This window comes from Kryptolebias marmoratus, linkage group LG17 (assembly GCF_001649575.2).
Source record: "Kryptolebias marmoratus isolate JLee-2015 linkage group LG17, ASM164957v2, whole genome shotgun sequence".
In the NCBI taxonomy this organism is placed as follows: Eukaryota; Metazoa; Chordata; class Actinopteri; order Cyprinodontiformes; family Rivulidae; genus Kryptolebias; species Kryptolebias marmoratus.
Window position 1 is genome coordinate 3781441 of NC_051446.1, and position 14225 is coordinate 3795665.

The 14225-nt window shown below is 38.9% G+C and overlaps 1 protein-coding gene across 3 annotated transcripts in view; it reads left to right on the plus strand.

Moving 5' to 3' along the window:
• Positions 1-14225, plus strand: part of LOC108249944 (NT-3 growth factor receptor-like) — a 143595-nt gene that overhangs the window by 90564 nt on the left and 38806 nt on the right. For all 3 annotated transcript variants that reach the window (XM_037980845.1, XM_017439615.3, XM_017439616.3), the window contains exons 13-14: positions 1748-1936; positions 9807-9937. In XM_037980845.1, the coding sequence (XP_037836773.1) occupies positions 1748-1936; positions 9807-9937 (320 nt within the window). The remainder of the gene's footprint in view (positions 1-1747; positions 1937-9806; positions 9938-14225) is intronic.

The following is a 14225-nucleotide window of genomic DNA, read 5'->3' on the forward strand; positions in this document are numbered from 1 at the left end:
TCTGGACTAAATGCAATTTCTGGACTCAGAATATGGAAAAGGTTAAAATCTTGGAGAAGCTGCTCGTTTCGGAACAACAGATTGGACCTGAAATTCGGCTATTTGGATTCGAGAATGTACCAGCAAAGACTTCAAGGCAGACTCAAAACGAAGTCAGCCTGTTCCAAAACAACTCTGTTATTATCTACATTTGGCTTCCCAATGTGACCTTGAAGGTCAAAGTCTTATCAAGTCTCCATGGAATTTATGTCAACAGAAGCCCCCCCCCCCTCCGTTGCCTGTGAACATTCATGGACTTTCCTGCAAACACACACACGCACCCACCAATGCATTACACTGCCTTCTACCGTGTCTGGAAACACACACACACATTCTCATACTCATACTTCCCTTTTTTTTTTTTTCTTCCTTCCGTGGTTCCTTATTTAGATTATCTATATATATATCAGAAATTCTTATGCTGGCTGTTCAGAAGGCCTTGGTACTGTTAGTTAGAGTTCATACCTTAGTTTAGTTTAGTCATGTTTAGTTTATCTTAGCATCTCTCATGTTGGCTGTTTGGTGGGCCTTGGTAATGTTAGTACCTTAGTTTAGTTATGTTTAGACCTTAGTTAGTAATTGTTATGTCGGCCGAATAGAGGGTCTGGTACCATTTAGAAAGCTCTGTATCATTAGCTTAGCATTCTCATGTTTTAGATTACTTATCCAAACTGTACACTTAGTTTAGTTTATCTTGTTTAGCTTTTGTGTTTCATTGTGTTTAATTCTGTAACTTTGTCTGTAATTTTGTTCTTGTGTTGTAAAGCACTTTAAGTCGCCTTGTGCTGAAAAATGCTATATAAATAAATGTACCTACCTACCTACCTACCTACCTACTTTCTGTGCACTTCGACTGAGTACACCCTTCATAGAGGGGCGTAGGGTGTAGTCCAAGTATTGGGACTGGGCCACAGTACGCCTGAGTATGTGGGGGCCTAATGCTGCAAGCGGTGCAGCTTTGTAGTTTACCAAAGTCGTACAAAGACATTATGACTTCTTAAGGCGCTCCAGATTTTAAGGCGCACTGTCGTTTTTTGAGAAAATTGAAGGCTTTTAATTGCGCCTTATAGACTGGAAAATACAATAATTATTAGTTTAAGCACCTAATGATTTGATTCCAGCCTCAGTCTTCTTAGGAAAGAGACTATTAGCATCCATTTTTTCTGGTGAAGTAATTTTTTTGTTGATTTGAATATAGAGTGTGCTTGGTGACATTTTCACTTCGCTAGAAAAATGAAGATAAAGAGGAATTTTTTTATTTTTTTTTTTAGACATCTGTAGGTTTTAGACTAAAATAAACAGGTAACTAGATCTATTCATATATACATCCTTTTTGACATTTTAGGTGAAGAAAAGCAACTCCACGGCATGATGTCACCACCATCATGTTTCAATGTAGGAATGGTATTCTTTTGGTGATCTACAGTCTGGTTCTTGCACCAAATACACCATTTGAGAAAAGTGTCTTAAAATTTTAGGCTGACTGTTAGCCTTGTGAAGATGAATTAATCAGGTTATAAATTATTTGCTCAATGTTAGATAACCTTATACTAAAATTAAACTCTTCTTCTTGTCATACTCCTTTATAAATCTACCATATATTTTACAAAAGTTTATTTAAAACTTCCTCAGAAACTGTTAGCCAGTAATCTGTGCCTTTGACAACAAAATTATCAAAATGTTTTTGTTGTTTTGTTTTGGTTTCTAGGTCCAGGACCAGTGATAGGTGGTGAGGAAGACTCTGCCAACCCTCTTCATCATGTAAACCATGGGATTATTAGCCCCTGTGCAATAGATGTTGGACCGGAGTCTGTGGCGATTGGGATGAGCAGAATCCCTATTATAGAAAACCCACAGTACTTCAAACATGGACACAACTGCAAAAAATTAACCACCTGTGAGTAACCACCAGATCTAAAATGAGCCAACTGTTCTGCACAATTTTTTTCATAGAACCTTTTGTTTACTTATTTGCTCTATTTTCACCAAGACAAAGAGCAAATTCAGATTTAAGAAAGACATACTTTAGAGTTAAGGTTGTCTGCTACTCTGTATGTATATTTTAGCAGCCCTCATTTGAATAAGCATTCTAAATTTTACTCTTAAAATACATGAAATGCTTGTTTTAATTTATTTAGTCTTAACTAAATAAACTAGAATAGTTTATTTGGTTAAGACTAGGCTAGTCTAGAATGATAACTTTGACCAAAAATACCACGGTTTCACAGTTATAAAACAAACAATTTGAAAAACATGATTTATTTGTTTTCATTTTTAAACAAAAAAAATTCTGCTGCCTGATATTACATATTGCTTATCATCACCTTCATTAAAAACACCAATAGGTCCATATTTAAAAATTATTAAAAATTTAATTAATTATTTAAAATACGAATAAATAATATAAAAAAAGATAGAAATCACAAAAATAATTCACATATTTTTAAAAAAAGGCTAAAACACCAATGGTACCACATTCTGGACTTAAACCTGACTGAGCTTTGTGCAGTATCTGTTAGTATCAGGATGATGTTATTTGTAGAATCACGTAATCTCCACATAAATAAATAAGGTTACAAAATGCAGCATAAAAAGTGGAGACAACAACACCAACAAACAACTGGCTTGCTTTAGTTCATCTAAGCAGCATCCTCATTCCGTCATTATACCCTGTCAGGTGTTTGACTGAGCTGCTGCAGGGGCGGCTCCACTGAGTGCAGCAGGTAGTCATTAGGAACACCTGATTGGCTGATTTAACCATGTATAAAAAGGATAGGTGCTGTGTGACAAGGAGAGGGGGTCACTGGGCTATCCCCTCTCCTTGTCTGTCCTCCATGGGTTGTTGTTGTGGTTTGGCTTACTTTGGTTATGTTGGGTTATGTTAGGTTAATATAACTTTGTTTTTGACAGGCTTGATCTTCTTTACTTTTTCAGCAAACTGTTTTTGAATAAAACATTTAAAATACAGTCCTTGCATTATTTTCCCTCTGTTTTTGTCACAATCCTCGAGCCAGGTTGTGACATCTGCCACTTTGAGTTTCTGTATACTGCTTTGCTTGTACCGTCTCTGCAAATGGGCAGTGTACAAAGGAGTGCATTAGGCTTTAAAATAAGCCAGTTTCACTGAAACAGAACACATTCTGAAGCATGTTGGCTTGTGCATACATTAAACAGCATTGTCTGTAAATGTCCATGTCATCAGCCAGATCATCAGTTACATCATGTCCCAGGTATTTAGCAGCAGCTCACACTTTAAGAACAGCACCCGATAAAGAGAAGTCAGGGAGGACCAACTTCTGATCATGACATTATGATTTTTATAATCATGATATTATTTTTAAGTTCATTGCACATAATGTCATACTCATGACCCTATTGTGAGCAGGTCCTCAATAATTGTTGAAGACCAGCACTACATGGACTAAAAATAACCAGATCATCTGCATACATGAGATGGTTAATTATGGTTCCATCAATAACACACCCTGTCCCACAGTTTTGTAGCCAGTTTGATAAATTATCCATGTCTACAATAAAAAGAAGAGGAGAGAGAATGCTTCCCTGTCAAACATAATTTCTTATTTTACAGGGAGCTGACACACAATTGCCCCATGTTATATACATTAATTGATGAACGTACCAAAAGGACTGAATTCTAACTATAGATCTGGGAAGCCCTCTGTTGTATAACTTAAAAAATAACTTTTCATTATTAACCCGATTAAAAGTCTTTGAGGCATCAATAAAACATAAAAACTGTTGCTTAAAAATTATTATTTTGTAGGTATGATAGTATAATAATACTAAATAAAATATTTCTTTACAGGTGTTTTATTTTTAATGCACAGGTACAAAAAAAAAGAAGTCGGACAGAAAACAAGTGAACATATTCACAGTCACTTTCTTTTAAGTCAGTTTGTTCCCTTCAAGACAGAGACTAATTTATGATCAGTTTTAACATTTAAATACATTTTATTTGCAATGATATTTCAAATCATGAATACATTTTTATTTGATCACAAGTTTTGAGAAAAAAATGAAAATGTAAATTTATTTTAAATAACAATAATAATAATAATAATAATAATAATAATAATAATAATACATTTTATTTCAAGGCGCCTTTCTGGCACTCAAGGACACCGTACAAAGAATAAAATCAGCAGTAACAGAAAATAAGATGTAACAATGAAAGAAAGAAAAGAAAAAGAAAGTAAATAAAAATAAATAAGAAAAGACAATGTATAAAATCAATATAAAATCAGGCAAACCAATTGTGTCAGGTGGAAAAAGCAGATCTAAAAAGGTGTGTTTTGAGTTCTGATTTGTATTGTGAGATTGACTTTATGTTTCTAATGTGAGGTGGTAACGAGTTCCAAAGTCGGGGAGCAGAGCGACTGAAGGCTCTGCTCCCCATGGTGGTGAGACGGGCGGAGGGGACAGTCAAAAGGATGGAGGAGGATGATCTGAGGGAGCGAGAGGGAATGGCAATATGAATAAGATTTGAAAGATATGGGGGGGAGAGATTGTAAAGGGCCTTGAAAGTGTACAGGAGAATTTTGTAATCTATGCGGAATACTCCCTGTGCACATGTGAGTTTACTCCGGGTACTTCGGTTTCCTCCCACAGACCAAAAACATGCATGTTAGGTTAATTGGTGACTCTTAAATAGTCCCTAGGTGTGAGTGAGAGTGCGAATGGTTGTTTGTCTCTGCGATGGACTTGCGACCTGTCCAGGGTGTCCCCCCGCTTCTCACACAGTGAATGCTGGGGATAGGCACCAGCTCCCTGCGACCAGGAATGGAGAAGCGGGTAAAGAAAATGGATGGATGGATATGTGTGTGTGTGTGTGTCTGTGTGTGTGAAGGGGAGAGGGTATATTTTATTGAGATGGAGACGTCTGAATCGTTAATAATTCATAAATTATAATACCCAGGGGCACCACCCTCCAAAGAGGGAAAATTACATTGATCTAGAATTTTAATTTTCAGTCTCAAAATTTAACTACCCTAAATCATGAGTTCTTCACTTTGGATTAAAATCATAATCATATCAAAATACACGCATAACTGAATTAAGTTTTGCACTGTTTATGTGACGTTTATTGAACAAACAAATGTAACACAATTTCTGGCAGGTTATGAAAATACTGAACATCTGAATTTGGTAACAAATACTGACTGAGTGGCTGAATTGGTATAAAGGTTGAACAAAAAAGTCTAATTAAAGCAAAGAAGTTAAAAGTTTGAAGCAGAAGGTGTTTGAGAAATTCACTTTGCATAATGAAAATTACAATTTTTTTATGGATTTGACCACCTGAGTGAGCTATTCATGACTCAGAGACCCAAACTCGGAGCTTTCACCAGAGTCAACTAGCAAAAGGTTCAGAGATTTTTCCTACCAAGAGGCAGCTTGCTTAGCTGCTACGTTCGGTATAAGATGATGGTTCTGCTGGGTTGATGGAAAAGGTCCACGAGAGGTTGTCTCCAGGACTTTTTCCAGTCAGCGGGAGCTGAGTCACCTCTTCAGGCCGGTTCAGGCTGGTTCTGCAGTCAGCTACTTAATGCCCAGATACTTAATAAATATATATATATATATATATATATATATATATATATATATATATATATATATATATATACACACAACCTTCATTCATGTACATACAGAGTCCTCCTCCCCTTGTTTTACCCGACTGGTGGACGTGGTCTGCTCAGAACAGTTGATGGCCTTTGATCTAGAAGGCTGAGACCAGCATGTTGTTGTTAAGCCAGGTTTGCGTTAGGCAAAGAACAGCACAGTTCTTCATTTCTGTAGAAACATTCAGCCTCAGACGTAACAAGTCCACTGTGTTATCGAGTGAGCGGACACTGGACAGAAGGACAGTCGGAATCTGTGGTGTTCTAGCTTTTACCTGGGCCAACGCGCCCGTCCGCTTTCTCCTCTTCTGTTTTTGGGCACAATGTTTCCTTTTGACCGTTGCTCTCCACACTCTGCTGCACCAGGCTGTTGTCCTCAGGAACCGCAGTCTACCGAGTGCAGATTTCAGCATTGGTGATATACTAATAACGGAACTGTCTCTGATGACCATCAGTTCGGTTGAGCTGTACTTCACTCCTGAATTTAGCACTGAACTAATGGCTAATGGCTCATAGGTATTAAAATAATTAAAATAAGGCTTAATCCTGGGAGCTCTAGAAGCAGCTTCACCTCTGTGCACCGCTATAGCAACGTATATATATATTATATAATATTTTTTTATTATTATTATTATTTTTTTATATTTATATATTTTGACTGGCCCCAAAAAAGTTGCCACCAAAGAAAAGGTTACACACTCTAATATTTTGTTGGACCACCTTTACCTTTGATTACAGCACGCATTTGCTGTGGCATTGCTTCGATAAGCTTTTGGAATGTGCAGTGCAGTGTCACAAGATTTATTTCCATCCACTATTGCATTAATTTTTCAAAAGAGTTTGCATTGATGATGGTAGAGTCTGATCGCTGCGCAAAGCCTTCTCCAGCACATCCCAAAGATTCTCAATGTGGTTAAGGTCTGGACTCTGTGTTGGCCAATCCATGTGTGAAAATGATGTCTCATGCTCTCCAAACCACTCTTTCACAATTTTAGCCCGATGAATCCTGGCATTGTCATCTTGGAATGTACCATAAGGGAAGAAAAAATCAATTGATGGAATAACCTGGTCATTCAGTATATTCAGGTAGTCAGCTGACCTCATTCTTTGAACACACACTGTTGCTGAACCTAGACCTGACCAACTGCAGCAACCCCAGATCATAGCACTGCCCCCACAGGCTTGTACAGTAGGCACTAGGCATGATGGGTGCAACACTTCCCCTGCCTCTCTTCTTACCCTGATGCACCCATCACTCGGAAACAGGGTAGATCTGGACTCAACAGACCACATGACCGTCTTCCATTGCTCCAGAGTCCAATCTTTATGCTCTCTAGGAAATTGAAGCCTTTTTTTCTGGTTAGCCTCACTGATTAGTGGTTTTCTTAAGGCTACACAGCTGTTCAGTCCCAATCCTTTGGGTATCCTTTTGCATTGTATATGTGGAAATGCTCTCACTTTCACTAAATGTAGCCCGGAGTTCTGTTGTTTTTCTTGGATTTGATTTCAGCAAACGTTGAAGTGATCACCGATCACGATCATTCAGGATTTTTTTTCTAGCCACATTTCTTCCTCAAAGACAGTGGGTTACCACTATCCTTCCAGTTTTTAATTATATGTTGGACAGTTCTTATTTCAATTTTAGTAGTTTCTGCAATCTCCTTGGATGTTTTCTCAGCTTGATGCATGCCAATGATTTGACCCTTCTCAAACAGACTGATTTGTTTTCCATGGCCACGGGATGTTTCTTTTGACATGGTTGTTTAAGAAATGAGAAGCAACTCATTGCACCAGTTGGGGTTAAATAACTTGTTACCAGCTGAAACATAATTGCCCATGCAGTAATTATCCAATAGGAGGCTCGTGCCTATTTGCTTAATTAAATCCAGGTGGAGACTTTTTGGGGGGGGCAGGCAGTGTATATAGCCGATTGAGTTTAGGCCAGCATATCACGTAATCTATGCTTACCTGAAACCTTGGATGGCAAACCATTCTTTGTTGTTAGTTCATTGCGTTGCATGGTTACTTCATTTGTTCATCCATCCATCTTCTACCATTTTTCCATGGTTGGGTCACAGAGGCAACAGGTCCTGGAGAGAAACCCAGACATCCCTTTTCCCAGCAATACTCTTCAGCTCCTCCCGGAGGATCCTAGGCCAGAGAGGATACATAATTCCTAAAGCAGGTTCTGGGTCTGCCTGAGGTTTCTTCCCAGCCAGACATGCTGAAAAACCTCCAAAAGGAGGCATCCTAATAAAATGCCTGAACCACCTTAACTGACTCTTTTTAATGCAAAGGAGCAGTGGCTCTACTTAAAGCTCCCCCAGACGACAGAGCTCCTCCCCTTATTTCTAAGGCTGAGCTTGGCCACTCTACAAAGTAAGCTCATTTTAGTGGCTTATATCTGAGATCTTGTTCTTTCAGTCATGATCCAAACCTCATTACAAACAGTAAACCAAGAGTGTCTTTTGACACAATTCTTTCTTTGCCATGACGGATCTAAACAATGCCCTCACTACTGTGAACGAGGCTCCAATCTGCCACTCCAGCTCCCTCTCCATCATACTCGTGAACACGACTCCCAGATACTTGAACTCTTCTGTGTGAGGCAGATGCTCATTCCCGACCTGGAGGGAGCATTCCACCCCTTTCCAGTTGTGAACCATGACCTCAGATTCAGAGGAGCTGACTCTCATCCCAGCTGCTTCACACTCAGGAGGTGATTCCTGTTGAAACTAAATTAGCAAAATAGTTGTCTCATGCTCAACAATAATGTGTACTTCTTTTTTTTAAATTAGCCCGTTCTCTTCCACCACATCCAGTACTCATCTATATTAAAAAAAGTACTGTCTATGGGTAAGAGTAAAGAGCTTGTTTCACCAACGCTTTGTTAGGTTTCTGTTACAAACATAAAATCCAAAGCAAGGACAGTGAAGAAATTTAAAATTGTAGGAGGGTACATGAAATATGATGGAGACGTTATGAATCATTAACAGTTCATAAATTTTAACATGGGGCACTGTGGTGATTTGGGTTTTTTCCTGTGTTTTGTTTTACTTCTGTTTTAGTTTATTGGTTTGTGTTTTAGTTTCTGTTCTCGTGTTTTTTCACTTCCTCATTCCTCCTCAGTCTATTTCTCCCTCTGCATTCCTGTCACGCCCACTCACACCTGTCAAAGCCTGTTAATCTTGTCACCTGTCTCCACTTACCTGATTATCCTCAGCACTTTAAATACCCGGTCATTTCTTCCACTAGTCGCTGGTTCATTGTTTTTTGTTTGCCGTTAGCTTCCATGCTCCGTACCTTGTCTCCTTGTTGTTCTGCCCACCGTTGTTTCATTTTTTGTTCTTTTAAGTTGCTGCCTCGTCAGCTGTTTGTTTTCATTTTGTTTCTTTAGTTTAATAAATTAGTTTTTTGTCCTTCTAATTATGAGTCTGCGTTCTGGGTTCGCCATCGTCTCCACCGGTCCTGACAGGGCACCACCCCAGAGTTATCTCCAGAACACTTTTCAGTCAGCGGGAGCTGAGCAGAACCTTCTTCTGCTCCTTCTTGCATAGTGCTGTTAATGCAAGTGTCTGAGAGTGCAGACTTTGTGTGTTGAAGTTAGGTGACCCTACAAAATAATTTTTTGTTTATTCATGATATAACAATAACTTAGCCCATCTTGGTTGGAGCTAGGTTTCTCACTGACAGACAAAACACAGGTGGACAAAGCCACATGGATGCCATGGGTATTCATTTTGGCAGGGTTTTTTACCTCCTAGGCAGGGTTACATCTAGTGTGAAGGGGAGTCATTTAGTCCTGAAAGAAAACCCAGATGATGTGGGACAAAAAAAGGTGCATCAAGACTTGGCTATTGGTGTGCTTCATAAGTTAAAATATACTTTAAAATATCTTCAAATAAAGCTGGACAGAATAATGTTTTTTTTATGGTTCAGAATAGACTAAATGTGAATTCTTGTTTTGGAAGTTTTTTTTAACTGGAAGGATTGGAAGGATTTCAGTAAACTGTTACAGATAACATGAATGTAGATTTATCCAGTGCTTCCATAAACTTCAGTATTTACTCCATGTACAGAATGTACCAAGAAACACAGAGTCAGTCCTGTCTTATCTCTTTCTCTCAGATGTTCAGCATATTAAACAGCGGGACATTGTTTTGAAGAGGGAGCTTGGAGAGGGCGCCTTTGGAAAGGTCTTCCTGGCAGAGTATTACAATCTAAGTTCCACCAAGGACAAGATGCTGGTAGCTGTGAAGGTAAGATGTGTATTTTATAGCAATACTTCATTTTTAGTTTAATTTACTGGCACTAAATGCAACTTGTGATGAAATTCTCAATTTTATTCTCTGTAGTAAAAAACAAAACACATTTTTACTACAGCCTTGTGAATAACTGAGGATGCTTACAATAAATAAGTCAGTTTACAGCTTAAAAATGTGATAATTAAAAGAACACTGGGTTTAATATAAAATGAAAAGGAAATAAATGCCAAATTGTAGCTTTTGTCTGACAAACAATACCTCTCCCAGAAAGAGAAAAACAAATGAACCTTGCTAGTAGATAGGCTAGGTAGGTAGGTAGCAGGTCACGTACAGCAAGGCAGAATTTGTCGAATTATAAATTCACAAAAAAAGTTTAAAAAAAACAAAAACAATAAAAACATTGTTTTCTCTTTTTTATCCTGTTTGAACTGTAAACAGTTTTACTCAAACAAAAAGTTTGATTAAACTCCAGAGAGGTATCTCTTTTGAGTTAGGAAAATTTTACAGAAAATACATAGAATGAAAAACCATAGGCTGCTTGATTCCGTTATTTTGACCTATGTATCCATCTATCCAAGATCTGCCGCTTGTCTCCTCTCAGTTGAACATGCCCATAACACCTCCCTTAAGGAGTCATCCAGGGCGTCCTTACAAGATGCCCGAACTACCTCAACTGGCTCCTTTTGATGTGGACGAGCAATGTCTTTACTCTGAGTCTGTCCCAGATAATCAAACTTCTCATCCTATCTCTAGGGAAAGACTGGCTACACTGTGGAGAAAAAAACATTTCAACCACCTGTATCCATGAGCTTGTTCTCTTGGTCACTACCTAAAATTTGTGACCAATGTGAAAGTAGGAACATAGGAACCTGTAAACAAAGAGCTATGCTTTTCAGTTCAGCTCCCTCTTCACCGGATTGGGCCAGTACAGAATACGCAATTCTGTAAAAGCCACGCTGATCCATCTGTTGATCTTGCACCCTATTCTTCCATCACTTGTGAACAAGACCCCAACATACTCAAACTCCTCCACTTTTTTTTTTTCTTTTTGTCCTGTTGTGGCATATCAGGTAAACCATATAGAGAAGATTGCTGCCTACATGAGCCAAATTTGCTTTACAATAAGGGTATCTCAAGATGAGAATCTTAATTGCATGATTTACTTTATAGTAGAGGTCCCCAACTGGTACCAGTCAGCGGCCCAAGTTGCGATTTTGCGGGGTTTGCTTGATTTTGCGTTAATAGTTGCGATCGCAACATCGCAAAATCCTGGAGGGTCTGATTAACCCCTAAACCAGAGGTCTCCAACCCCCGGGCCGCGGACCGGTACCAGTCTGGGGGTCACTTGGTACCAGGCCGCACAGAAAGAATAATTAACTTACATTATTTCCATTTTTTTTTATTTTCAGAGTCTGAATGACACTTATTTTGAAAAATGACCAGATTCTCTCCACTTCATCTGTCTATGACTCACTCTTGATGCGTGTCAGAACGCTTATCTAGGTCATGTGATACGTTACTGCTAAAAACAAACCCACAAGCAGCAAAATGAGTAAAAAACAAACGTCTCTGGAAAGGGTACATGTAAAAGAGACAGAAAGACTGATTGCATTACTAAACACTTTTTCTAATACTTAAGAAAATTGACAAAGTAGGGACGCAGGTCTGTAATTATTAAAAATATGCTTATCGCCAGATTTAAATGGCAGAATGACCTTTGCGATTTTCATTGAATTTGGAAATACTCCAGTTATGAATAACAAATTGCAGATGTAGGTCTGCGGATCTACAATATCGTCAATTATCTTCTTAATAAATGTCAATCTTATTCCATTCCAGTCTGTTGATTTCTTACTCATGCAATGATTAACTACCGTATTTTCCACACTATAGGGCGTACTGGATTATAAGGCGCACTGTCAATGAATGGTCCATTTTCAAATTTTTGTCATATACGTATAAGGCGCACCGGCTATAAGGTGCATCCTTGTGCACATGCACCTCCTAATTCGTGTAACCTCACACGGACCATGCGTGCCCTGCTCCATTCAAAATAGACAATTTTGCTCCTCTAGTGCAGTGGTCCCCAACCTTTTTAGTTCCATGGACCAGTTAATTATCAGACAGTATTTTCACGGACCAGCCTTTAAAGGTGTGGCGGATAAAAACAAAAAAATATGATAAAAAATGATATGACCAGCATAAAAAAGGGGGCATTTTTCAAAACATAATATTTGTAAATCCAACATGTACTCGCAGCTTTGTTAGTTGAGTCCTGGTATTGTCTTATCAACATGAATAACACCCTCTCCTTCCCCTAATGTTCTCTGTGTGTGAGGATTCCGGTTCTCGGAGTCCGGTCCACTGTGGTCCCTCACTGGAGGGTCTGGAGGGCTAGACCTCCACTTGAGGACCCTGGCTCAGGGTGAGTGGATGGTAACGGGGGGAGGACACGTGGGTCAGAATGACGTCTCCTCTCGGTGTTCAGGAGGAACCGTGAGGATTCCGGTTCTTTGGATCCGGTTCGGATTTTTGTTTCTTTTGTGGGTTGTTCATGTCTTGGTTTTTTGGTTCACCTGTTTTTGATTCTGTGATTATGTTTGTAAAGTATTTAAGGGCATTTGGGTTTCAGTTAGTTGTGGGGTCCTTATATGTCTTTTTGAGGTCCTTGTTTATGGGGATGTTATGTGGCTATGTTTTTTATTAATCAAGAGAGGTTTTGATTAAAGGAGATTTTTTCCTCACCTGCTGCCTACTGGTCCTCATCTTGCTTTGGAGCCGCAGGTGCGTCTTAGCACCCAGGTTCGTGACACTGTGTTTAAACATGCCCTTTAAAATAAGATACACTACAAATAAGTTCAGCAACCAAAAAACCCTACCCCAATGTTTGTATTTAGATTTAAGGACAAACAGTAAATATGTATTAGTTGATCTTAAGGTCCTCTCATACTCACAGAAAGCTACTAAATCAGCTAAATAAGGTGGGGGGAAAACCATTAAGAGCTTTAAAAGTTAACAATAAAAGTTTAAAATCCCCATCATAATGAAATGTCCGGAGAAATTGCTGCTGAACATGATTCTGCCCATTGTCACAGCATGACTGGACCCCCTCCAATTTGCCTACAGGGCTAAGAGTGGAATGGAGGATGCTGTAGCCTGTCTGCTGCACATCCTTCCTAAGTATATAGATTCTCCTGGCCATTATATCAGGATACTTTTCATGGACCTCAGTTCTGCTTTTAACACAATTCAAAGACACCCGATGATCCAGAAACTACACCATCTCAATATTCTGAGTATTTTCTTTCATTTCATTCTGAATATTTTCTGAGCAATAGACAACAAGCAGTATGGGTGGGCTCAACCACATCACCAATACTTATCACAAATACAAGAGCCTCACAAGGCTGTGTGCTAAGTCCTTTCCTGTACATGCTCTTTACCAATGGTGTCCAATCCTGGTCCTGGAGGACCACTATCCTGCTTGTTTTAGTTGTCTCCCAGCTTTGACACACCTGATTTGAATGACTGAGTGATTAACAGGCTTCTGCAGAACCTGTACACCTGCTGAAGAGCAGAGAAATATCTAAAACCTGCAGGATGGTGGCCCTCCAGGACCAGGATTGGACACCACTGTTCTACACCAACAACTGCATCAGTCCATCCCCCAGGACCATTCATTACAAATATTCTGATGAGGCAGCCATCCTTGCTCTACTCACAGATGACCTCTCTGTATTGGACTACAAAAACACCATCAGCCATTCACCCACTGTGATAATAATCATCTTTACCTTAATGTTGCCAAAACAAAATACCTAATAATCAATCCTCCTATCCCTCAGTTCCCTATTATCATCAACAATCAGACTGTAGAAATAGTCGACAGCTTTGGATATCTTGGAGTAATATGGATAATAAACTAATCTTCAATCAGCACATCACAGACATTCAAAAACGGAGTGATCAGAGAGATCAGTCATCTGGAAACTTGAGGGACTATGTTGCTCCACGCCTCCTTTTGTTACTGTATCAAAGCATTATTCAATCCATTCTACTGTACTGCTCCACCTGTTTTGATAACATGCTCACTGTTAAAAATCGGACTAAACTCGTACACATAACCAATACTACACAGCAAATCCAGGAGGCCCAGATTAACACTGTCAGATTTGATTTCAACACTTTTAAAGTGTCTATATGGGTCCACACCAGAAAGTGTTAATTTAACTCTTTTTGGAGAGTTGGTACCTTAACTCTTATAAAGTGTCAAATATCAAAT